We start from the raw sequence: 27,048 nt of genomic DNA, 5'->3' as shown, positions 1-27,048 counted from the left end.
ATGCCACCAAATTACAGCACACAGAGCAAATACAACCAGCAGCACATCACAGGGGGCATTAACAAAACACACGTCTGATCGCAGCAAAAATAAGCCATCTTCCTACGCTCTCCTGAGCAGGAAAATACGCCACGGCCCCCTAAAGCAGGATGGGTTGCTTCATGCATGAGAAAAATACGAGGATATGAGCAGGGGGAAACTCGCAGCCTCCTCTACGCTGTGTATAACAGTGCTCAGATGGTGAGTGAGGAACTTCTCCCTGCTGGCTCACACATGCTGTGCGCTGCAGCGATGCTGTCTGCATCTTGGTGTGGTGGGACCAGTGATGCCAGCTCACCGACTCCCTCCCAAAACTTCCATTTGCAAATGAATCGCTTTTAATCAAAGCTGTGACATCAGCTCCTGACTAAGAAAGCCAATGCCTAACGAAAAACAACTTGTGATGGGTATTTCAGAAGAGCAACTGGTGATGGATATCTCAGGCTCCTCCCATCTTCCACCCCCCCGCAGCCCCAGCATGGCACAGAAAGATGCAGAGCAACATTCAGAGCAACTAAAATAAGGTTCGGAGTGAAAACACAGCGTGTCAGACTCACCGCAACACCGCATCCCTCCTGTGGGCCCTCCCAAGCAACTTTGCTCACCCAGCAAAAACAAACCCTGTGGCAAAGCCTGCACTTAGCATGCAAGTTACTGGCTATTAACATTCACAGCAAACACATTCATAATCGGGGCAGAGTGAAAAAAGAGAAACTGTCTTTATTTTCCCTTCCTTCTCCCTTCTCCCCTCCCTTTTTTTTTTTGGAACAGAGCGTGGATGTGGAAAATAGCCTATTGAGCCCACTTCCCTGCCTCACAGGAGCTGCAAATGTGATCCTTTGCTAGCTCAGACAAAATCTGCCATGCTACATTAGGCTTGATAGCAAATTTGCTACTTGCAAGCTTTTATCAAAACTGTATATCTAAAATCTTAATAATACAGAGATTTTGTTTGGCCTTCCCTTCCCTCCCCTCCTCCCGGCTCTCTGCTCGGAACCAATTCCCAATTTGGAGCTCAGCACTTTTAGCTGAGCACGAAAGCAGAGCGTGCCAGGGGCAGAAATCAGCCCGATCTCCGCGGCTGCAATTTATTCTGCTGCAGAGATGCACCAGCGAGGCCCCTACGCTCCTTCCATCCCACTCCTGACCTATTTCGAGGACTTACAAGTTCATTTCTCAACGAACAAGCCATCCACAGGCAGTGGAACAAATGGAACACTGCCTTCGAGGGCTCTCCAGCCAGGTTCCCTGGTGCCTGTTGAGGTGCAAGGGCCGGTCAAAGATTTTCCCTGAAATTGCTCTCATGCAAAGTCTTTCTCCTCAGACACCGTTTGAAGTTGAACAAAGGCTCTGCATATGCCAGAGCCCCGGTCTCGTGGGGTTGCTGTAATAGCTGGTCCCTTCTACCCAGCCACCAATTTTAATGAAATTTATAGAAATTTAATATCTCTCGAGACCTCTTTCCTTCTGTCAAATTGGGTAGAAATTGGCCGAAGGGCTCAGAAACTACGAGGGAAAGGAGCGGGCAGGGCAGGCAGAGTCTGCATGGTTGCACAGTCTCCTTTCTGTAAGGATCCAAACTAAAAATCAACATATTTTCCTTTTGTCTCATTGGTTTTGTACATCTTTCCTTTTTTTCTTTCCTTGGTTTTTTTTTTTCCTTTTTCTTATTTCCAAAGCAAAATTTGCCCTTAGAGAACCATCAGGACGTTCTCGTGGCAAGGCGCCTATGATGCTGCGATGGGAAGCTTTGAGTTCCCTTGTGGCCACGGGACCACAGCACAGGCTTTGGGATGCTGACACCTGTGTCCCCTCCCCACCCAGCACTCCATTTGCTCTTGTCCTGCCCCTACAGGACCCAAAGCTACCAGACACCAGTGGGTGATGGAAAAGCAGCCTGACCTCGTGGCTGGCATCCATCAGGCAGCGGGCTGAGCTAGATGATCTCTAAGGTCCCCTCCAATCTCACCCATGCTATGACTCTATGATCCTAAAGTTTTGTGCTTGAAGCACAGGTCCAGCTGGAGGACCGTCCCCACGAACTGGGAAAGACATTTCATCTCCTCCAAATTCTCATTCTTCTCCTCCACGGGTGTCTGCAAAGCACCAGCATCCTCAATGAAAAACCTCATTCAGCCTCAGTCAGCCTTGAAATCGAGCGAAAATGAGAAAAGCTTTGGTGGAGCAGTTTGAGCCGTCGTTCCAGATTCATCTCCAACAGTGGGTGCTACGGATTGGGCCAGATTGACCAGCTTCTTGTTTCTGGAGCGAATTCTATCACCCAGCAACTGTCAAGAGCCATCTGGGAGCTGAGGGGTTGCCTTGGATTCTATTAGCAGGATAATCTCCGTGCCCTGGCTCAGGAAGCAGGGGGGTCTTAACTCCATTATGGAAGTCGATAGAGCAGATGGAAGCAAATCTTTCTAGGAAAATGGATGCTTTGCAGCTGCCCACGAGCAAAGCATGGCAAACACGAGGGAAGCCATCAGAGAGTGCTGAAATGCGGTGGACTCTGGTTAATTCTTAATGGAAGTTTGCTCAAGCTTTAGCAAAGGACAAAGCCTTTCCCCTTCTGCAAAGAGCATGGTGCCCCTGCCAAGCACAACAATGCTGGGATTTTGTAGCCTGCCCGCTTCCAGCAGGCCAAATCCCCCAGTAATACTTAAAGATGTTCCACAAGCCTGTTAGGCTCTGAGCACAGGAACTGAGGGCAACTAGTGCCTGGCATGCTTGGGGGAAAAGGAGCTTTCAAAGAGATCCTAATGGGATTCCTTCCTCTCCTTTCAGCCCTTTGGAAATGCCGGATTTTGGCCGAGACCTCGTGGACTGCAGCATTCTCTGGGCATTCCTTACAACCATGGAAAGGGTGAGGTCCCAAGCAGCTCTTTATCCTGCTGCAGGGATGCAAACCCCTCAAATCCAAAACCTCCTCAGTGCACCAGTGGCAGAGCTGCCAGTACCTCCCAACCACCCCTATCTATAACTGAACGTGAAACCGCCTCGTCTCTCCCAGACAAGTCACCCAGATGAGCATTTTTGCCACATTAACAACCACTGACTGATTAGGATCCTCTGTGTTTCCATTAGGAAGAGAAAGCGATGACAGAAGCATGAATTTCTGCAGGTTAATCTTGTTTTTTGTCATCTCTCCTTTAAAGCAGACAAAGGAACAGTCTGCAGACACCGTGTCTGGCTCAGACAGGGGAAGGCACACATCTAGAGGGGGCAGCTCCCAACCTCCATAGGGAAAGCAGCTCACCCTACACCCCTCCCCTTGACCCTTCAGCAGTGCCCCAGCCCCGCTCACTGTGCTGCATCCCCAATGGGGCTTTGGCCACAGCCACATCCCTCTGGCAGCACCCATTCCCTCAAGCACAGCAAGCTGATAGGACGGCTATCAGTCACTCCTGCTCCACAGTGGAGATAACATGGGGTGAAACCCGAAGCTGCTCAGATAGGATTGATGAGAAGGGCTAACTGCATGCCCAAGATCCACTGCAGCCCTTCCCTTCTCCCCATGTTGGCTCGGAGGAGGGATGCTCACGCTGGGGTAGTGCATCCCTGGTAGAAGGGAAACCCTCAGGGCTTTGGGGTCACCATGGACTGCATCTCCCCAGAGAGCCATTTCTTCACCCCATTGCACTGGGATCTGTCACACAGAGCAATGGACGTGGTGTGGCACAGCCTTGCATACCGCATCCAAGCTTTGCTCTAGAAATGAATGGTTTCTCCTATTTCCCCTGAGGAGAAAGAAGTGCACAGCCACACCAGAGGCAGAGGGCAGGGAATGGATCCGTCACCTCATCTCAGCCCACTTCAAAGCAGCCAAACTGCGACACCAAGCCCTCACCCTGGTGTGTGCTTCAAACCAGACAGGAACGTGCCTGCTGGTTGTGATCAAGGGATTTAATCCAAAGAGCCTTTTGCTGCTGGCTCTACCCATCGCCTTTATCTGCTGGTCTCTCCCACCTCATCTTGCATTCCGTGCACCCTCCCCTGAGCTGCAGCTGGTCTGGGAGCAGCGGGCATAAATCCTGATCTCATACCTGTGGGCAAGCAGGGCAGCACCCTGGGATGCAGTCAGGGCAATGCTGATCCTACTCAGCTCCAACAGGCCAACAGGCAGACAGAGCCCCTGGCTCCCCCAGAATGGCAGAAAAGCAAGATTTTCACCCCAAATCATGATTAAAGCAGCTCCTCCACCCCCCCTGCACACTCTCACTCCTCCTTTAAGTCATGTTTCCAAATGCTGAGTTACTATCAAGGAAGGTTTAATGGGGTCCTGGATTTTAAAGCCACTGGCAACACAGTCTGGGCCTTTTATGGTTAGTGATGAATAAAAGAACCCAAAGTACTCCTTTTTTCTTTTTTTTCCCCCTCTCTTAACAGTCTCTGCCTACAAATTAAAGTCATTGTACTTCTCACCCCGTCTCTCTCCTTTTGTCTTCTTTTAATGCCATCTCAGCCCACCGGGCACAAGTTCAAGGAATGCTGTGCCCGTCCCTCTTGCTGTCATTCCACCCCTTTTTCCTCCCTACCCATTCTTCTCTCACCCCAAATCCTTTCACCCCAAATTCACCCCAAAGCCACGGGGTCACCACAGGGCAAAGCCCTCAACCCCTCTCCGTAGGGCTGGCAAGAAGCCTTTCAGCATGCAAAACAACCCAAAGTGCTACTATCCTGTCACCCAGCCCTGTTATTTTTAGTGCTCTTCCACTGAAAAGTGCCAGCTCCCTGAATCATGTGATTGCACAAGGATCTCATTTTCTCTCCAAAAAAGTTCCGTGCCCTCACAGCTGCTGAGAAATGCTGGGGACGATGAGTCACCCTCCCAAAAGGAGGATGGAGCCCATTTCTCAGGGACATCTCACACCCCTCTTATTACATATCCCCCATTTTTTAACTCAGCGCTGGAGAGAATGAAGCATCCAAACAGCCAGGTGGCTTCAGGAGTCTCCCCCTTATTTCACATCATTAAGTCAGCGTGGAACAGCTTCAGATCCTTTGGGGGAAGCAGCAACGAAGGAATCACAGAAGCGTTCAGGTTGGAAATGACCTCTCAGATCCCCACATCCACCCCACCGTGCCCACATCCCTCAGTGCCACGGCCCTGCAACACCCCCAGGGATGGTGACCCCCCCTCCATGGGCAGCTGTGCAGTGAAGCACTGCTCTCTGGATAAGAAACGACCCACACGGATCCACCTGCAGCCCCAGCAGCCCGGATCTGGGTTAAAATGGGAAATAAAAATGCCAGGAGGAATAAGGACAAAAGGGGACAACAAGCACTGCCTGATCTCCATCTCACCTCCCCATCTCATATTTACCCTCCTCGCACGTGCTTAGATTTCTCCTCTGCAAAGCATGGGGAGATGCACTGAATGACACAGAATACAGAAGCACACATTTTACTGTACTACTGTTATTTATTATTAATAGTGGTAATGCTAACGCTGCCCTTGTAGGCACCTCTACGAGGGAAATAATGTTTGCAAATGTCAATAAACACTTTCCCCAAATGCCTGGGTGTCTACTGCAGCCACGCTCCCCCCCTGCACCACTGAATGAGGGCACAATTTTGCTCCTTGGTCTTCATGCCTCTCCTCTGCCTCATTCTGTATGGGGAACAAAGCTGGGGAGATGCTCTCCTCACCCCCAATAATGAAAAAAACCAGCTCCAAAATATGATTTTCTCTCCTCTGTGACTGAGCCCAAACCTCCTTCACGTAAGGCTCCTTCTGAAACAACTCGAGTTAAGCAGTTCAATTTAAATCGACAAGAGCTGTGTTTGCCCCCTTCCCTCATTTCAAATGAAACATTCAAAAATAAAATTAAAAAAAGCCCTTTTTATCTTAATCTTTCTCCATGCTTTCCCTTTCCTCAGAAATAATTTGAGAGTTCTAGGATGAATGGGAAAATGATTTCAGATGACCTAAAAAGGCATTATTACTTCTTCAGAAAAAAGGGTTTGCATATGGAATTGGATCTGGCTGTCACCAGAAGAGATCCCACATCAGGCTGAGCACAAAGGCTGCTGCATGTAGGACAGGGGCATCCAAAGGGGCTGCTCTGAGCCCCAGCTCACATCCATATCTCTGCACATCCACATCCCTCTCTTTCGGGCCCAACATGCTCTGACAGCCATCCCAAGGGTTCATCCTGAGGGTTTTGGGGTGTGAGCTGCTCTCCACACACCTTCCAGCACAAGGATTTGCTGGAACCTTGCTGCCTGCCAGGATATGGCTGTACTAAAGGACAGCTGATGCCTGACATTTATCTTCATGACTGAAGACTGCAGACCAGAGAACATGAGAGGCAGAGTTAGTTATCTTCTCTTTTCCCATGATTGACAGTAAGTGTCAGGAGAGATTAGTTATTCTGTATCATATACATGCCATGCATGTTTTTAATTCTCCCACTGCTCCAGTACTATTTTCAGACCTCGTTGTAATAAATCAAATGTGCTTGCTCTGTGTAGAGAAGAGATTTTGCCATTGTGGAAGACCTGGTGGTCGCCCATTGGCTCTTCCTCCATCCTCAGCCCAGGCAGGGAGCTCCTGGGACGTGCTATCTGACCACCATCTCCACTCAAACTGCAATTAAACTCATCTTCTATTTACTCATTATGACAGGTCCAACGGCACAAAGGGATCTGCTTTGCCCACGGATGAAGCGTGGTCATCGCTGGGTTGAAAGCCCAATGTTTAACTGGGATTCCACCTGCCTGGCAACTTGGGATGGCCAACAGGAAGGGAACATGTAGGTAAGAGCAACAGTGAAGTGTGGGAGACACCAGAAGCCATGCCTTGGCCCGACAAAAGCAAAATATAAAATGCTATTTGGAATGCGTAAGCCATCAAAAACGTTGGCTCTTGTCTGAATGGGGGTCCTGCATCACAAGCAGCCACAACCCGACGTGCTGCTGGGGACAAAGCAGCAGAGCACAGCTCTCAATCAGTGCTGCCAGCTTTGGGACTGCGCTAATTGCAGCCTCAGCACTCAGCACTGCACGCTGTGCTGCAGCAGCCAGGTGGGCAGGCAGCCTGCTCCAAACTGGGTGTGAGACAGCATCACCTGGGGCTTGGATCGCCCTCAAGCTCTGCTGCAGGACTGAGTGGGGGAGGGCTTCTTCATGACCCTGGGAGCTGCTTTCCTCTGCTGTCCATCCCTACGCTGCTGCAGATAGCTCTCAGAAAGCTGCTTGCTGCTCTGCAATCACTGCAGAGGCTGATTACACGACTAAGTTTTATAGGGCTGAAGTCGCTGAGATTAACCTCTCCATAAACCACCGAGATCTCTCTCTGATCAGAAATTCCTCTCTGCATAAAACAGCTTCCTAAGTACCCTCCCTGTAAGCCAGCTCTCCTTGCAAAAAAATGCCATCTCCACAGCTACGGCACAACCACGACGCAATGCAAAATGGTGACAACTGTCCCAGGTGGAGTTGTGCCACAGACAACCAGGACCTTCCTGTGAGCAGCACCAGGTGCCCATGTGAAATTGCCCTCCCCCAGCATGAGTGGCCAGGCAAGCAGAGGGGAAAGCATGCCAGGCTGTGGGATTCCCCATTGTGACCAGATGTAAGAAACAAGTCCTGGAGAAGCAACAGGAAAGGCCAATGCTCATAGAATTGTAATAGCTGGAAAATACCTCTAAGATCATGTAGTCCAATTCCAACCCATGCCACCGTGCCCCCTGCCCACATCTCTCAGTTATTATGGAACACCCCCAGGGATGGTGATCCCCCCATCTCCCTCCTTGGGCAGCTGTGCTGTGCAGCACCATTGTTTCAGAGAATAAATGTTTCCCAATATCCAACCTGGCACTGTCCTGAGCTGCTGCCTGCCTTGTTAGAGTTGATTTCAGTGTGTAAGACAGAGCATGAGTCATTCCTGAGCACATTACAGCTCTGCACTTGCATATTCAAAACTGACAATACCCAATCCCTGGCTTTGGTCTGAGATACCTCTGCAGCTCAACAAGCGTCACATAAATTCAGACTCCTGGCAGGATGATGAGCCAAGGAAACACAAGAAATGCAGCTGAGGTTCTCCTTATGCTGCATGTCTGTATACTGCACGGGGCCAGCCCTCCTTCAAGGAGATGCTACAGGGCTGGATAAAACCCTTCTGCCTTATTTCCTCTTAAGGGATCAGCCTGCCTTGTTCGTGTTTGGATGTTCTGCTTTCCCTTAAGGACAACACCAAGCTACAAAGAGTCCCTCACTGCTCCCAGACTGCAAACCAGAGCTTTGGGGCTGCTTGCAAGCCAGCTCTGACCCAAGGTCATTACTTTGCTTGTGTCAACCCAAGCTCCTCTGCCACTGCAGCTTTCTGTAGCCGGCTCCGTACGCACTTTGGGGGAAGCATGGAGAAGACTGCAGTGTCTCCGGGGGTGCCAAGTCCCTTCCTAATGGCTTTCATGTCTTCCTGTATCTTTAAATAATTGACATCTCTTTGTTGCTAAGTACATCCAAGCAAGAAGGCACTAAAAGTTTTAAACCTCCCTGGGGAGACTGCGGCCAGGAAATCTCCGTAGCTCACACGATGTCCTGCCACCAAAGCACCTTGTCTCCCGGATTGAGCTCTCCCAGGATGCTTGTTGCTACCACGTGGAACGTGTCCTCTCTTATTCCCAACAGTGCCCTCCAAACTACTTGGAAAATAATTTCAGAGCAGAGCACGATGCCTACAAAGAGCTCCTCTGGAAAGAAAGGTAATGCAGGAGCTGAGGTTTAAGGAGTCGATTATCAGCCCCAGGAAAGCACAGCACACAGCTGTGGCACAGCTGTGTCTAAGATTCTATGGTTTGGTCTTATCCAGATGCCAAGCAGGACCGGGATGGAAGAGCTGCATGCCGTTTCCATTCCTGCCACCATCTGTCTGCCAATGTTGGTAGGCTCATGGCACCAGGTTTATTCCCCCAAAACAGTGACTTTATTCTCCTTTAAGATAAATCTCACTGCACTCCACCTGCAGTAATTGCAGATATATCAACTCGCTCTTGGCCAGGCACTACGTTTCCCAGCGCAGTCAGTTTTATCACACTTTTAATTTAGTAAAGCAAGAAAGCCTCACTGGGCACCCCAGCATGAGCCAACGCCAGTGACCACAACGCACTGCTCTGCAATGGGATGTGAGTGCAAGCTTCAGCACAGCACCAAACAGCTCCAAACACCACCAAATACCATTGGGATTTTCTGTCCCCTCTGTTCCCCCCATCCACCTCTGCTATTTTCTCCCTGGAGCCACGCTCACTGGCCAGAGGGAAGGTCAACCCAAGCAAAGGCTCCCGTGAACCACAAAACCACTGCTCGGCTTCCCACCATAGGGACATCAATCTCTCAGAGCTGTCAGGATGATAAGGCAGCCCGGCCTCCACAATAAGGAGGACATTCAAGCTAATAACTTCCCATTAAGCTCCTCAGAGCTGGATGTTTTCCATGGTTTTCTTCGGGGCTGCTGCCAGGACTTGTTTGCTCCCCTCACCAGCTCAGTCTTGAAGGAAAGCAGCTCGAGGCAGTGCTGTAAGTGCCCTGTGTGCCATCAGCGCTGCCTGGAAACCCACGGTAGAACCACAGCCTCTGGGTTTAGGCTCTGCATCTGCCAGGTCAGCCTTCCCCCTTGAAAGGAGGATAACAGCGCTGAGCACAGAAGATTTAAAAAGCAAGGAAGGAAAAAGAAGAAAGAGCGAAACCTCCTATCCATCACTTCTGATCAAGCTCTTGCCTGCAAGCACATTTCCAACGTGCTGAAGGGAAAGCCTGACAAGGATGCTCGGGATGCTGTCTCACCCTTTCTCCCCCAACATGAGCTCACCTTTACCTGGCTTTCCTCCACAAACCATCCTCATGCTCACGGCTCACTTCCATCCCCAGCGCATCCCTCTGCTTCCCCAGCACTCCTGAACCCACCACCCCAGCACCAGCAGGGTTGGAAGCGCTCCCCTTCCCACAAGGAATGGCTGCAGGGCTGTCCCACAGTGCTAAGCCAGGCTGGATGGGCAGGGGGTGGTCCTCACTGCTCACCTTATAAAATCAGATTGAGGAAAATCTCCCATCCATTAATGCTTCATAAAAATTTTACAAAGCTTCTGTTAAAGGAAGGGAAACAAACAGAGATGGTGTTGGCATCCAGGCACTCTTTAAGCCAAGCGCTCTTTCTCTGATGCATTTTTTATATATATAGAGCACCAAACAGGAAAGCAACCAAGCACAAAGCCCATTTCCAGCTCCTGGGTTTCCCCCTCCACACACTGTCACCAGGTCACTGGAGTGGCCATGAGGTCAAGGCAAAAACACAGAGAACGACACCCAGAGCATCCTCACCAGGACCCCATCTACAAGAGAGAGGTTTTAATTGATTTAATCAACTTCCCCATAACAGTGACAAGGAAAGGAGCAGGACTGATGCGTGGCACGCGTGGGGACCTTCAGCATCTCTCAAGCACCCAGGGAATGGAGAGCCATAGGAAGCTCCTGTCCTTCCCAAAACAGAGGCACATAACAGCACTGACCACTCCTTCATTGAAACCCAAAGGTATTTCTGCAGCACTCACTGGCCAAAAAGGTCCAGCAATCCTTTCCTCCCCTCACGGTGTTTGTTCATTTCTGTGCTATTTCCTGAGCTCTTCCCCTTGCAGAAGTGCTCTGCTGCTCCAAAATCAGGCTTCCTCATAAGCAGTATATTAAAAACCAACCCCCCAAAGAAAACTGCAATGGAATACGAAGCGCAGTGATTGCAGAGCAGTGACAGCCCCTGATGGGAAACACGAACACCAAAAGTGAGGGGGAGAAGTACATAGAGCCAATGCTGAGCAAAATATTATGCTGAGAGTTCAGCAGGCAAAATCTTGACATCAAATGTGGATTTATACATGATCTACACGAGCTCCATCTACACTGTAACTTAAATACATATTAATTCTTTTGCTTCCATGCCGCCTCAAGCCTTCTCCTTAGACAAACCTGAGATGAAGCTCAAGCAATTCAATTAGTGGGGCGGCACCCATCTCCCACTGACACAACTGGGAGCTCCCTCAGCATCCTGCTGCTCACCATCCCAACCTGTTTGCATCACTCAGGCTTTGCAGGCAGCAAAAGCATCAGAGCTGCACCACGCAGCCAGACGGGATGGATTCCCCCATCTATCTTACCCATGGCTGCTGGCAGAGCTACCTGAGGATGACTAAGGTTGTTAAGTAAGTAGAGGGCCTTGCAAAACACAGACACAGGCTGGAGACAGGTCAGATTAGGAGAGCTTCACTCCCACCTCCTATTTGTCCTGCTCCTCTCTCAAAGCTTTCTGCACCTCCCAGGTCGCAGCCTGAGCTGCTGAGCATTACCAGAGAGCAGCAGGAGAGCAATGCATGAACCAACAAGGAAAAATCAGCAATAAAGCCTCTGCCACCTCCATCCCTTGCTCCGGAGAGGCTGCGAGGCTGGTTAATGGATGTCAGTTCTGTTTCCATTGAAGAAAATAAAAATCAATGAAAGCCTCTTAGCCAGGCAGGGCACAACGATGGCCCTGCTGCTGACTTTCCCTTCTCACCCCGTGCACCCGAGTTCCCTCCATCATGCCAGCATGCAGGAACCCAAAGCATGCAGCAGGACCAGGCAGCCTGCTAGGTTCCTACAGGAGCAGGAGAAGGCAGAACATCCTTAGCACAGCCCTCCATGCTCTACTGGTACCTGCAGGTGCTGGCAGCCCTCTGCACAAACCTCAACTCCAGCAGCCCTGTTAGCAGAGCCCTCACTACAGATGCATTTATAAAGGCTGCAGATGCATTCATACAGACAAAATTCCCTTTGCACCAGCTTTTTGCTTTTGCTCCTGGGGGTCACTTTGCCACGCTGACACAAGCAGTGCTTTGCTGGCAGAGCAGGGCTGCTCCGGGTGGTCTGCACAGCACTGGCTCTGGTTTTCCCTTACTGCTAAAGCATTTCAGCCTCTCATGCAGAAAAGATGCAGCTCGGACATTTCGTTAGCACTAAAAGAATACTAATGAACTCGCAGGTTGCTGTGTGAGGTAGCTAATGACAAGCCTAATGACAAGCCTCCTCCAGAACTGCTTAGCTGAGGCTTCTGGAAGTTAGAGGGATGAGATGCAGATGGACTCAGCATCCAAAAAAACCCCGAAAATGTAATGAAACAAAAACACCAAAAAAACCCTCTGTTCTTGCCCCTCTTCTGCTTGATGAAGTATCTGGTACTTCTCTGCAGCTCTCTCGCTGAAATTGTACGCTTGGCTCTCATACCACACTCTGATCAATGTTGGATATTTCCTTTTTTTGATCCTATTTCTTCTCCTAAATGCTTGGGTGGGGATTTATCACATCGACATGCAAGCTAGCCATTTGGACCCCATTTTACAGCAAATGGAGAGAAAAAGGCACTGCTAGGACACAATCTGTCTGACCTATTTTAGGCATCTGCCTTAGACTGGGATGGATTGCACCCTAAAAAGGCCCATTGCTCTCCAGCGATTGCAAAGGGGGACTAGACAACACGCTCAGATGCAGACATCCATCATCCCAGACACCTGCAGTTACACGAGCAAGTATCCCAGATTGCTCGTGCTTTTCTGTGCTCCGACCAAAATGCTAATTGATTGAGAGCCACCCAGCCTTCCAGGGGGCTTTTTGCCGGTGCCTTTGCTTTTTCTCCCCTGTGACAGATGCATTCCATCTCACCTTAGCCCACGCTGGTCATCTACATCAAAAAGAAGAGAAAGGCATCTCTATAGTAGGGTCACCTTAAGAGGTTAGGCACACTTGGAGGGATGGCTATTCCCTCTCTCTCCACAAACCTTGCTTAAATCAGGCATCCAACTCCTGGGTGCCCCAGAGGCTCTGGGTACCCCAGTGCCTTGGGAACGAGGGTCGCATCCTACCCAAAGCAAAATCCATCTCTGCACAAGAGCTTTCTGCAGTACCCAAAACAGACCCAAGCCTTAAGCACAAAGCCAAGCATCCCCCGCACCGGGGCAAGGCTGGATGCAGACCCCATCTCTCCAGCTGTCTCGTCTCTGCATAATATCCCCTGGTGTGTTTTCAGCCCAGACTCCTACTGGAATGAGCTTCTGCATTTGTGCTCTTCGCCTGCGTGCCTCTGTCTAGCAATATTCCCCAATAATTTGTGAAGTCTTTGGCCAATTTTAACTAAATTTGACAGAAGAACAGATGGCTCAAAGACATTAAGTACCTGCAAGTCTCGTACAGACAGGCAGCCAGGTATAGGAGAGGGACTCTGCATTGCCCCGTGGAGGGAAAGGCCACACAAAATGAGATTCAGCCTCATTGGAAGCTCAGAGCCCACCAGCACAGAGCCCTTCCCGGAGTCCCAGCCACAGGCTGCAGTAATTTACTCCTGCTTGGACCAAAATGAAGCGAACTTGTAAGAAAGCTGGCTGCCGTGCCAAGCAGATGACGGATTTTGCATATGAAAGCAGAGCCCGTGTGACAGCTTAGAGGAAGGAGCAAAACCAACAAGGAACAAAAGTCACATTTCCATGCGAGCAAAGCGGTCATGTCTCTTCTCAGGACCTCGCCTTGCAACGAGCTCAGCAGCAAGAAACTGCTGGAAGCCTGCAGCCAGCAGAGCAGCTCCCATCTACTGCAGCTGGAAAAGCAGCCGGTGGGATCACGCTGTCTGCAGGCACCGGTGTGCTGTGCTAGGAGGGGCTGCCCATCTATTCCCCGTCAATCTGCCCTTTTTAAATTGAGATAGTTTACTAACAAGTCAAACTTTGCGCCCAAAATGCCTGCAGAGCCATCAGTAATGCTGGGGTTGGTGCTTCACGTGGTCCAAAGTTGAGGTGCGTGGCACAGAGTGATGGGAAACGGTGGAGGTCGGCGCAGAAATATGGCAACCATCCCAAAATCTTTTGCAAAATACACAACCGGTCGCTTCTGTGCATGTCTGCAACTGCCTCACCCTCCCGTGACCACATTAATGTCACAAGTGTTTTGCTTGCTAATTAATACTCACAAATTCCCCACGCTAAGGCATGTGCTGCCGCTCCTATTTCATGGGCACAGAGGGGAATGAGCAGCAAAACGCCTTCACCTTCACGTGGCAGAACCAAGGCAGGGCTCCCCAAAGCACAGCAGAGCTGTCCCCAGCCCCGTGCAGCCTCTCCCAGCAGTGCAGATGGGCTCGCTGAGCCACATGAAGCTTTTGGCACGCAGAAACGACCTGGATGCAACCACAGAACGGGCTCTTGCTCAGCAGCTATGGGGGGGCAAGGAAACTGCAGACCTGCACATCTGGCCCCACACATCTGCCCCCCCCAAACACACATCTGGCCTGGCTCTCACCATTGGGGTCTGGCTTGTTTGCTTCGCCAACCCCCCCCCTGCTCTCAGACAAGGTTAATAGGGTAGAGAGAGAGCATCTGTTTATGAGAAGGTTATCAAGTGAAAGGCAGTAACACAGGCTCCAAACCAGCTTTTCATAGCCTCTTACTTATTATTTAATTTGGCTCCAGTATGTGAAATTAGGCTAATGGCTGTTAAGTGGTTAAGGCATGCACATTGTCCATCTGCCGGGAAGGCTCCGGGCCGTTGTGCTGTTTCAAAGGCTAAGAAGGAAAAATAATATGAGAGTTGCATGCTGTTAGCTTGAGAGCTCATAAACGCATTTTCTCCCTCTTTCCCTCGCTTTTTTATTTCTTTTATCTCCGACACTTTGCCTGTTGCAGCATTAGGAACTTCTGGAAAGCGAGCTATGGGCTCTTTTTTTTTTTCCCCTTGTCATTGCTGTTGTGCTGTTTTTCCCCCCTTGAATGAAGGGTGAGCCAGCCAGCTCCAACAAAGCCACAGACACCAGCTGGTGCCATCTTCTAGCAGAGTGCAGCATCTCCCACTGGATATCAGCAGCGGTCAGAACAAAACCCTGAGCTTTTTGCTGCTGCTTCCTGACACCAGGATTGGCAGATTGTCCCTGTCAACACCACACCATCTTCGCACCCATAACGAGCACTTCCATGCACACCTCAATGGTTTCCTACACATTTGGGTACCTTAGGTGACACCAGTGCAGACTGAAGCCCTCTTTTCCCTCAAATCCCATGTTGTGCCAATTCTTATGGGGATTGGGGCTGGACCTGATGATGTTGGTGGCCTTTTCCAACCCTGAAAATCCTATCCTGTGAGTCCTGAGTGTCTCAAACAAGAGTTGGGCTCATTCCTACATTATTTCAGACAGCTAATGGGGTCTGTCAACACAGAATCATAGAATATCCCAAGTTGGAAGGAGCCCATAAGGATCATTGAGGACATCTACCTGCCTCACATGGAAGTTACAGGCATGTAACTCCCAGCCCTCTCTAAAACTTGCAAGAAATCAGTTGACCAACAAAAATCAGCAGAAATGGTGAAGTGGAAAAAGGGCATGCAGAGGACATGACCTCCTACACCCTGCTTCCACAGGTTCACGAGGAAGGGCTGACTGACTTTGTGGCTGAATTACACTGCATCTGCCCAAAACTCCTCGGATGAAGATCCATCCCATCTCACAACTGAACTATTTGTCCCCTGGTCCCCAGATGCAATTTGCAAGCTCTGCTCCATTGCTGGATAAAGACACTGCACAGTTTTATGAAGACTGGATGCTGCTGAAGGACCTACAAAGGGCACAGCTGGAAAGCAGGGAACCAACAGCAGCATGCCATGCAAACACAGGGGCTCCCCAAAAACCAGCTGTGGACATTTGGCTTTCCGAGGAGCAGCCCCAGGGCTGCTGGGCCCCAACAAGGTGCTCTGCTCTCATGAAAGCAGTCCTTGAGCTGCAGCAAAACAAATAAAGGCAGCCAAAATGGGCTCTCTAAGTAAGAGCCGAGCCATCTCTGTGTGAGAAGGGTTATTTATGGGGCCGCGAGGAGGGAGAAGGCAGCTGAAGAGCATTTCTCATTTCCCCCCATTACTGCAACAACCCCACTTGAAATCCAACTTTATTTCTTCCTTCTCGTGCCAGGAAAGAAAACAAAATAAATGCCACTAACAAAGCCACAGCCTTCCCTCCCTTGTTATCCCCGATTTCTCCAGGGCTGTTTCACAATCACAGCAGGAGCGATGCGCAGCGCTTGGCAGCACACAGGAAAGATGAGAGCAGTTCTCCATGCCCGACCCCCCCACCTCCCCCAGGTGCCCCCAACCAACTCTGCTCCACCTCAGCACTGCTTCCCTGCAGGTGCTTTCCATCTGCACCGCTCCCACTGCCTGCAGCTCTGCACCCTGCATCTCTCCATAGGTATCTGCAGGAATTACTGCTCCCCTGCACCGTATCTATCTCAGTTCATTAGCTGTGCACCAACTATATATCTCTGTATCTCTATACCTACATATTTCTATACCTCTATACCCATATACCTCTTTAACTACACAGATAGATATTCCGTTTCCCTGTGTTATACCTCTGCACTGATACAGATACTCAGAATCCATGTGTTATACCTCCATACCGATATGGATAGATATGCAGCTCCCACGTGTTACAGCTCCATACCAACACAGACAGACACTCAATTTCTGTGTGTTACACCCCTATAGCAATACAGATAGATTTCCATGCGTGCCAATGGTTGGCATGTGCAGAATGCATGAGATGGTCATCACAACACACAGCAATCCCAAACTGCTCAGCCCTCTACTCAGCTCAACGCCCACCGCCCTGAAGTGCAGCCTCACCCAAAAGGCAGCAGCCAGCATCTGGATGGCTTTGGGGAAGGGATGGGGAAATAAAGAAGGAGGAAAAACACATGTTTATTGCACCGTGTGCAGACAGGATAAAGCACATTGGAACAACCTCCAAAGCGAGCTGCTTGGAGCACGTCCTGCAGCTCTGCACCTGCTCACACTGCCACCATCGTCGCAACAAATCAGTGCACGGCGTGCAGAGCTGGGGGATGATGGAGAGGAGAGTGGGGGTCTGGGGGAACCTGCCTGGCTTTGGCCAATTGGTGTGGAAAAGCTTTGCTGGTGTGGCAGGCTGCATCTGTGGAGCGAGCTGCTGCAATGGCTCTGAGCTGGCAAAACCCCTGCTTTGACACTTTTATGCCTGCGCATCTGTGCTTTTGCCAGCGGTGCGTATTCCCCTCGCAGGCTGTGGGAGACATTAAGCTATGCTAGCAGAAGTGTGACACCAGGAGAGCTTTGTCTGAATAGCATACCCTGGCAAATGTGCAGGATAGAAAACATCTACAATCAGGTTAAGGGATAAACACTGACAAGTCCTAAGAGCCTTTACAGACCCTACATCTCCAGTGCACGTGCAAGCTGGAGGTAGGGACAGCATGGCATGGCACAGCACAGCATGGCACAGCGTGGCACAGAACAGCACAGCATGGCGCAACATGGCACAGCATGGCAGAACACAGCATGGCACAGTGTGGCACGGCACGGCATGGCACAGCGTGGCTGCAGGAGCTCCTTCGAGGAGTGCTCAGCTCTCACAAGCTGCCAGTGAGCATATGCAGGGAACGAAAGCATTGCTGCGCTCTGCTTCTGATCAGCAGTGTTTTGAAGGGTTTTCTTGGCCTAGTCACCAGCAAATTTGGCAAGGCGTTTCCCAAGCGCTGAGCTGGCACTTGCAGGAAAGAGGGTGCTTCATTCCAAGGCGGCAACATAAAAACCCAAGGAGAAAGCTTTGAACTAAAGCTGATGGGCACAGGGCTGCTTCTGAGCCATGAGCAGAGGGGAGATTTGTGGGGATGAGGGTGAGCTGGGAGTAGGCTGCAGAATTACAGGAGGAGAACTGAGGAACAGAGGTTGCTTTGATTTCCTCCTGTACTTTATGGAAACAAAGCTTCTGCCTCCTCCTCTCCTCCCAGGGAACACAAAGGAACACTCGCTGCTCGTGGCCTGGCTGCTGGGACCGGCACTGCGGGTGATGGATGGGGATGAAGGAGAGGAGGAGGAAGCGCTTCCCTGGGCTCTGCAGCAGCAAATGGCCTCGGCGATTAAAACTGAGTGGGCAGTTGTGTATCACTCTGGATTTTCTGCCTGTTTCATCACTAGCAGTGACTCAGGAATATTCTTCATCGCCCTCGAGCGAGGATATGATCATTTTCTGCCACTTGAGATGAAGCTAATTTTACAGCAGCGTAGAGAGGGAGATATCATGTGCCGATTTCTATACTGCCTGCATCACATCAGCGCAGCACAGCCTGGCTATGGGTGCTGACTGCAGGAAAACCCAATGGTGGGGATAAACCACCCCAGTACCAGAGGAGGGCGGTTTGGAAGTGCTGAAAAATGAGAGATTGAAATCCAGACTTCACATCACAGAAAGAGACATCAGCATCCTACCCCCAGTCACGCTTGTTAGGAGAAGTATGAAGCACGAAGTTTTGAAACATGCTCCTAAAAGGACAGGTATGATAAGCAAGAGGTTCCCAGGACAGATCTCTGCTTGCACCCAGCCCAGCCATGGCTTAGTTAAGTTACTGACAGCTGCCAAGGCGAAGAGAAGTAGTGATAAGAGAGGGCACATCCCCATCCCATCCTTTGGGCTGCACCAGGCCATTGCTCTGCACCCTTCCATCCAGCACCTCTATGGGTTCGTGATGCAGCTCCCTAATACTGAGGCTGGGTCCTAGCATGGAGGATAGAGTTTCTCCCATGTGACTCTTGGCCATCAAGCCTTTGGTCTTTTCTTGGTATTCAACCCCCTGTGATCTTGGCCATTTAACTGGATGGAGGCCACCAAGACAGTGCAGGTGGATCTATAGATGGCCACAGTGTCTCATGTGCTGCTCCCAGGCATGTGTCTGAGGTCAAAGCCCCGTATTTGGCTAAACAAGATCAGCAGCCTGCGTGTTGCTGGCTGTAAACCAGCAAGGAGATTGCAGCTGCTGTCCTCCACCAGCCAAGGACAAGCAGGGAAATTTAGGAGATGTAGCTGACGTGCACCAGTGAAGGTATCTCCCTCAAACATCCATCTCCACGACAGGGCAATAACAACCCAAGGTGGGATTTTGGCCTTCCGGCCACATCCTGCCGTGCCACAGAGCATAAGCACCAAGAGGGGAGAGGAAAGTCAAGGGTAATGCTGCCTTGAGCTCCTCACGGTGTGTTTGCAGAGGACTAAATCACATCTCACAAGCACACTGGAGTGCCTTGGACTCATGTACCCACACTGCTGCCTCCCCACACCGCCACGTCCTGCCCTGATTTACACCTTGGACTGAACTGCTGAGCAAATGGGGTCGCAGTGTGCAATGGCCAGCCTACAGCTTGGCCTCTGCAAGCTGATATTCAACAGAATCCTTGTTCAAGTCAAAGCAGAACAGCTCCTACAGTTCAAGAAGCAATAAGGAAGGATGTAGTAAGAGGGAAACACTGATTTCAGAATCAGAGCAGCTCAGAGGTGTGCAGGAAAACACTTTTTGCAGCCAAAGGGAAACTCTGATTCCAGGAATTCTTCCCCTCTGAGACAAAACTGCACTATTTCCCATAAGATGCTCTAAAACCTTATGGAACTGAAGTGTGAATTTTCCACCTCAAAGCTGGAGCACAAAGTCCCTGCCCAGCTCCCAGGAAACGTCCCTGCAAGGTGAGCACTGGACCCACAGAGATGTGCTTTGCTTTCACCCAGGCCCTACTGTCACAGAGATGGCCTTTCTTCCTTTGAGCTCAATATCTTTGTACTGGATGCAGGAGAGCACCAAAGATGTAACACAGCAAGGATTACTCAGGAGCAAAGCCTCATGTCTAAAATTTACTGGATTTGAATGACTTCAGGCTAAGAACCCAAATGTAACTCCAGATGTCAGTGCTATGCCCACCTGCAGGTCCACATCACCTATGGATCTGGGAGTGGGTCTAAACCTAGAGCTGTCCTGCTCCCTTCCTCCATACCCTGGGGAGTTTCTTTTGCCTGACACTTTCTTATTAGGGATGTACAAGAAACTGAAAAGCACCCAAGTTCTGTTGAACAGAGAACAAAACGCTGGGAAAATAATGAACCCATCCTGACTTTTTTTTTTTTAAATAACAGGCTTAAAAATCCAAAGTAATGGATGTTCGGATCATGTCTGGGGTTCTGCATGTGTCTGATAAAACAGACGCAGGTGTCAGAGCCATTTATGGCTGCAGAGTCGGTCAAAATCTCCCATCTCTGGAAAAAAAAATCCACCAAACAAACCTGTGATATTTCACCAGCTGCTCGTGCTGAAAGGTGGTTTTATTCCTTATTTACTCTGTCCTCATTGGCATGCAGAGCTAGACTCATGCGTCTCCTCTTTGACCCCTGGTGTCCTTTCCCTCCCCGGAGGTGTCTCTCCCTCCCCATCTCAGCATCACCACCAGCTCCTCTTCCAGAGGACAGCACAGCTGCCAAGTTTGCCTCCAGCCACCCATCCCCACCCATCTGCTCTCCCATCTCCTCATTTTGCACGTGAACCACAGACCTCCTTCCAGCAGGACTGCTGCTTGGGAAGAGCCAAGAACCCTTACTCAAGGCGAGATTCCTAACGCCCTGGCAATGAAGGCATGCGTGGCATTCCAGCAGAAGGAGATCCAAGCAGCCAGCCTAGCTCTCAGCTTCCAGTGGCTTTTGCACCTCTGAACGTTACACCCAAGGGCATCATGCATTCGCCTTGCACAGGTGCTGCATGCAACAAAGAGCCAACTCCTCCTGCTGGGAGAAGGCTTTCTGCATTGCTATTCCTTGCACAGGGTGTCAACAGTTTGCATATTGTAGCTAAGACGCTGTCTTCCAACCTGGTCCACAGTCCATTACAGTTAGGATAAAGACTTGTGGTGTCATTAATGAGCGCCGGATCAGCCCCTTTGTCGGCATAAATCTCTTTATTGCATTGGGGGGATTGCATTTTCCCATTTGCTTGTTTGTTTGGCTCTGTATTCTCATTACAATTTCTATTAGCCAGTTCTCCCGCTGATGTGGTCGTAGATTAAGTCCTTCCTATTTTTCCCCTTTCCTCCTGAAGGAAAATAAGGGTGTCTGAGCTCCAGCACCACAAACAGAAACGGGCAGGCTGGGGGGTCTGGAAGAAGAGAGGAGCAGCTCTGCTAGACCAAGGCTGGATAACTCCCCTGAAGCCAACAGAAGGGGCACAGATTCAGGTCCCACGCTTGATTCTGAGCTCAGTCGTGGTGAAGGCTGTCCCACTGCTGGGACTCCAAGCTCCAGGTGAGAGCAGGGTGCTGCTGGCCATCTGCAGAGCCCCCCTGCATAACACACTTTGCACTTTTCCCAACAGAGGGGCACATCCCACCACCGAAGACTGCAGTGCAAGCAGATGACTCACAGAGACAGAGAAAGCAAATGTTCCAAGGGCTACACAGAGACAAACACACTGATAGGACCTCGGGGGGCACCTAACATCAGATGAACTTCCATCTCATAACACTGGCTTAGCAATCAGAAATGCCACCCCAGCACCTTCCCACAGGACAGCTGTGTACCTACAGGCTCTGATCCTCATCCTACCAGCCCTTCCCATCCCAAAGTGCCATCTGCTGGATTTACACCTTCCTCAAGCTGGCACTCAGCCTTAGGATGGACACAGAAATGCACAAGATGCCCCCAGCCCCAAAAGCCACGCTGAGCTCGAGGCAGCAGAGCTATAAAGGGAAGCCCTCTCTGGCACAGCAATCAGGAGCGCATCTCATCTCAGATGGAAATTGTACTCAGAAAAAATAAAAATAATCCATGCATATGACGTGTGTGTGTTTTTTCTCCCCCCCCCTTCCACTTTAGGCTGATTCCATCTCAGAGATGGGGGAGAGGTGGCTGAGATTTGCTGACATGTCACTTTAGCAATCAACTCCTCTCTCAGAAACGCCGTCGCAAGCAAAGCCAGAAGCAGCGCTGGGGATGCAATGGGGCTGTGCAGCCCCTCTGCTGTGGGTCTGTGGGTGCAGGGAGGGATCCAAATCCAACACAGAACAGAGCCGTGTGTGAGGAAGATTCCCTCCTGTGCAGCAAGCAGGCAGGTTCTGTTTGTATCCGTCAAAGGCAAACAAACATGCTGGATTTTGTTTTGTTTCACTGCCAAGTTATCATTTCTCCAAAATTACTTCCAGAGCACAACACAGGCAAAATGCATTTGTAAAAACAGGTTCAGGTAAAGCACTGTGGAGAGCAATGGCAAAGGGCACAGAAACCACATGAAACATAGGGGTTAGAAGGGATTCAGCTTCTGTTAAACTCAGATTTGACTCTTCACGGTGGAATCAAAGTGAATAAAAGCATCGGGAAAACCAGGGAGCAGTCAGGGAAAGAAGTGCTGCTCTGCTTGGATCTGCACCTGCTCCTGCTCAGGGCACTGTGAACTCATGGGGACGCCTGCAAGCACCCATGTGTGCTGCTGGCATTGTCAGAGCCGTGCGTGGGAAGTGCTGACTGATGCCTATCAGAGTGAAACCGCAATCAAACCTCTTGTTTTGGTGCTGAGAAAGCTCCTGCAGAGGTCTGAGAAATGGGTTGGGTTCGGCACTGCTGCAAGCACAGGGTGCGAGCTGCTTGTTACCAGGGTGGGTAGGATGCAACCAAGGTGTGGGATGGGATGGACCAGCCTCACCCTGACCGTGTGATGAAGAAAGGCACCCTGTGCTATCCCCAAGCCCTAAGCATAACCCCAAGAGCCCAACATGGGCACTGATAAAGGCACTGAGAAGTCAGGCTGGACATCCACAAGTCCTCTTCCCATCCCTGCAGTTTCTACTGCACCCCAGAGTAACTCGCTCACAACCACCCCAGGCACAAGCTCTATACCAGCATCTAACCACAGATTTACATTTAACCATGACCAAAGCAACACAAAAGTCTGTGTGCTTCAGCAGACATCCCAATACAGAAGGAAACAAACATCCCTGGTGCCCCCACTCCACTCTGACTCATCCTTGCAGGCACATGAGCGCAGCCCCATAGCACTGACTCCAAACGCACCATCCCCAACCAAAGCACCTGCAGCATTACACCCAAACATAACTGTGGAACAACACAGAGCAAAGCCTGCACACCTTTAAATGAGCTTTGGGGCTGTGCTTTGCTGGGCCTGGGCACAAGCTGCTCCCTGCAGCTATGCATTGTGCTGTGACCAGCACGCCGGACATGGAGCGGGGAGGGCATTGCAGGGCTGCTGGCACCCAGTGTGGAGTAACCTAATTGCAGCCCTCGTGGGGTTTTCACAGAAGCAGCAAAGTTTTTCAGCTTGCTTTCCCTTTTGTCAGCTGGGAAAAAAAAAAAAAAAAGAAGAAAAAAAGAAAGAACCATAAAAAGGGACCTCCAGAGACATATGCTTCCTTCCAAGTCCTTGGCTGCGGCTCGCCGTCCTCCCACCGCGCATGGAAATGAGTGGGAAAGGAGGAAAAAAGAGAGGAAGATCGTTTTCCCCCTCCCTGTGCTCCCAGCATCAGTGTGCTGGGCGGGAGGAAACACGCGGCAGCATTGCTATTCTGAACAAGTGAACTCCCAAACAACAGATCGATGGCTGCACCGCCAGAGCGGCTCATTGCTCCCAACCGTCCCCACCTTACACCAGCAGGAAAAAACCACCAAACTGCCACTGCAACACCTCTCCAGTGACCAAACTAATGCCATGAGATGGATAATTCCCAAAAGCAACGGGCCCAAGGGAAAGCACAATGGGAATACTGTCTGCAGGGCTGCTTCCCAAAGCCAGGTGCAAGATTTGTCACCCGTGTGTCACCACCCAACAGCCTCGCTGAGAAGGAAAGCAGCCCTGACTCTGTGCTGACTCACGCCGCTGTCCCTCTGCTTTCTGTGCAATGCTTGGTTTGTCTGCACGCTGCACACTGAGCAGGGCTGGGCACCGTGGGCAGGAACCCCAAGCAGAGCAGTTCTCCTCCTCCCAGTGAGTTTGCAGAGTGCCCATACCCACGGCTCCTGCACCTTTTGCTCCCTTAACACAAAACCTTCCCTCTTCGACATCCCATTGTAAATCCATCGGATTTTCGGTGCTTGGGAAAGCCCAGATGTTTGGAAGAGCTATTTTAACCAGAAGCCAGGAGGTGAGCTCTGATCCAACACACCCCTATGCACCCACACCCAACCTTTCTGGCCCAGCCATGACATGCCACAAGACAAAATCATTGGGATGGCACATGGCTGCTCCATTCTTTCCTCCTGGGAAGGTGCAGGGGCTGTGGGGCTGAAAGGCACAGCTACACGATGCTGAGTCCCAGCAAACACACAGGGAGAGGATTCACATTTGTAAGAGAGTCCGACCAAAGATCATCCCCTTGTTCTGTCATCCTGCCTTGGCCCTGCTCCACTCGTTCCCCTGTGCACACCCAACCCCGCAGATACCAAAGTCTCTCCGGAGTTGCAAGCACTGCTCCCAGCACAGCAATTAAAATGCAGCCTCGTACTGCTCGTGTCCCTGCCCAGCAGCCCCAGCAGGACACTGCGCCCATCTGCTGCGAGAATAGGGACCAGGAGTGGGGCACAGCGCTGGGCACAACCCCTGCTCCCATGGCACTGCTGCAGGCAGGACCTGAGCAGGGGGTGCAGCACACAGCCCCACATCCCCCCCACTGCCCTAAAGAGGGGAGCGGCACTCACAGCTTTTTAGTTCCCCAGCTGGGGAAACTGAGGCACATCCCAAAGGCACAGGCAGCTCCCACACAGCACAACTCCCCAGCACAACCCGAGGCAGCAGCTCCTACCTGAGCGTGGCACTCTCCCCTTGCCGCACAGTCACGTTGTCCATAGCTTTGGGGAAGGTGGCATCTCCGCTGCGCACGGGCACTCCTGCGGGCACAAGGAAGAGCAGCCTGAGACAGAGGACGACTAGGCACCTCCAGGGCAGGGCTAAGCACCCACCGACCCCCATCCTGGGCAGCAGGGACTTTTCCACCAGGCAAAAAACACACCCGACGAGGCCACCGGGAGCGAAAAGGGGGGAGAGGAGGGAGGGGGTGCGTGTGTGTGGGGACGGGGGGGGAGCAAAACCACCGGGGCGGGCGCGGAGGCGAGCGATGCGGAGCTCCACGGAGATCAGGAGAGCCCCTGGAAAGGCAGCCTGCGAGCACTGAGCCTGCCGAGCGGCATCCGGAGGGAGTCCCCAGTATCCTCGGGTGAGGGAGGAGGACGGGAGGGCCGGGGGGAGGAGGAAGAGGAGGAGGAGAAGTGGCAAAGGTGCTGGACGCTGGGCGAGCCGGCTCTTCCCGGGAGCAGTCCGAGGCTCACTTGGGCACGGAGGTGCCGGGGGCTGCGCCGCGCTCCCGCCCCGCACACACACACTTGTCCCGAGTTCGCAGCTCCCCGAGCGGGGGCAGTCCATAAAAACAAGGGAAAAAAAAAAAAAAAGAAAAAAAAAAGAAAAAAAAAAGAATGAAAGAATGAAAGAAAAGCCAACAACAGGCGGCAGAAAAAGACCACCACTCCCTGCAGCGAGCTAGCAAGCGGGTCCAGAAGCAACAAAGGCACAGCGCGCAAAGGCCTCCGAGTGCCCAGCAGTCCCTCTCCTCCTCCAGCCCCAGCGCGGGGTCCCAAAGGCAGGCTGGTCCCGGCGGGACGCAGGGCGCTGGGATGCCGGGCTGCGGGACGTCGGATGATGTTGGGATGTCGGATGATGTTGGGATGTCGGACACCCTCAGCAGCAGGAGGACGGGGTGCAGAAGGGCGGCAGCATCCCAGCCCCGGCGGCACGGCTGCTGGGGAGCATCCCTGCGCGGCACGCAGGCTGACTGCCCGGGGTTGTCATGGCAGCGGCTCCATCACTGACCGGCACTTTGGCTCCCGCACGCTCACAGCACCGCACAGCCGCGCGCAGGCAGTGGGCGCGCGCTCTCAGGCGAAGGACGGCCGCCTTAACCCCCACCGCACCGTGCTCCACGGGGATGGGATGGGGTACCTCCCCCCTCTTCTCCCCTCCTCGCTTCCCGGCGTGCTTACCTGCACCCGGCAGCCAAACGACCTCTGATATTTACCCCCTCTGCTTCCACGCCATCCCCTCCCCGGGCACAAAGGCGCTGTGCAGGAGGGGAAACTGAGGCGCAGGATGGTTCCCCTTTCCCACACTTCCCATCACCCACCAAAAAAAAACCCATGCAGGCAGCGACAAGGAGAGGCAGGAGGGTGCCCTCCTGGTCCTCTGCACCTCACAGACATGAGCGTCAGCGCTAAATTCCTCCCCAGCTGCAAGCGCAGTCCCCGAGTACTTTTTATCAGCTCATAATTTAACAGATATCGCATTTGCTTATGCCGAGCAGTTCCTCCTTCCCTCCGCTAGCGGCCGGACGCGTTAATAATATTTCCAGGCACAGCTTCGTGCTGGCAAAAGGTGCTGGGAGCAATCCTCAGAGCTCAACATCCCGGAGCCACAGAGAGCTGCTCTGCCTTCAGCTCCTGCAGCCCCGCACCCCCGGCTCACGCAGTGCCCCGTCCCCAAATCCTCCCTCCTCCATCCCTCGCCGCACGCTCTGCAGCCCTCGCCCCGCACCGGGGAATTTTTGTGGGCTTTAAATCACTGCCAACCTGAGCTGGATTCCGAGGGGTGACCTAGATGTGAAAGGATCCATAGCCCGTTACTAATCCCCGGAGTCTCCGAATCCCCTGTAAACTACTGCTTAATTCACTAACTGTGCTATTTAATCTCTCCAACATTATGAGCTGTGCCAGGCAGAGGAAACACTCAATCAAATAAAGCTTTATTATTATTGTGCGCGCTGATAGGTCATATGAGAAGGGGATTGCTTTGCATCTCTCTCCTGACTCCTTTCCCTTCCGAAGGCTCTGCTTTATGAATCCAGCACTGCTGGGACGTGCTGCCCTGCATTCCCTCCCTCCACTTCCCGGCTCCCTGGAGAAGGGAGCAGCTCTCTGCAGCCCTCAGCGGGAGGAGGGAGCTCTGCAGCTCACCCTGCTCAGTGCAGGAGGGCTTCACAACTTTTGCAGCCACAAAACCTAGCTGCAAACAGCAAGACGAGTTTGTGACAGAATGAAACTCCACGTGCAGAGCTGCATTTCCTCTAGAGCAGGGAATTTTCAGGGATGTGTGAGTCAGCGAGGAACAAGAG

At 51.6% G+C, this 27,048-nt stretch overlaps 1 protein-coding gene across 5 annotated transcripts in view; it reads right to left on the bottom strand.

Moving 5' to 3' along the window:
- Positions 1-27,048, bottom strand: part of LOC122186074 (protein CEPU-1) — a 243,687-nt gene that overhangs the window by 79,290 nt on the left and 137,349 nt on the right. For 2 of the 5 annotated variants that reach the window (XM_042882450.1, XM_042882452.1), the window contains exon 2: positions 24,694-24,778. In XM_042882450.1, coding sequence (XP_042738384.1) covers positions 24,694-24,778 — 85 coding nt within the window. Of the gene's footprint in view, positions 1-24,693; positions 24,914-24,982; positions 25,311-27,048 lie in introns of those variants that run through there. The other 3 variants (XM_042882454.1, XM_042882453.1, XM_042882449.1) reach the window with 3 other exon arrangements.

The sequence above is a fragment of the Lagopus leucura genome, unplaced genomic scaffold, assembly GCF_019238085.1.
Source record: "Lagopus leucura isolate 7727_CA_CO unplaced genomic scaffold, USGS_WTPT01 Super-Scaffold_100034, whole genome shotgun sequence".
NCBI classification, from domain to species: Eukaryota; Metazoa; Chordata; class Aves; order Galliformes; family Phasianidae; genus Lagopus; species Lagopus leucura.
This window is presented reverse-complemented; position numbering and strand designations above follow the sequence as displayed.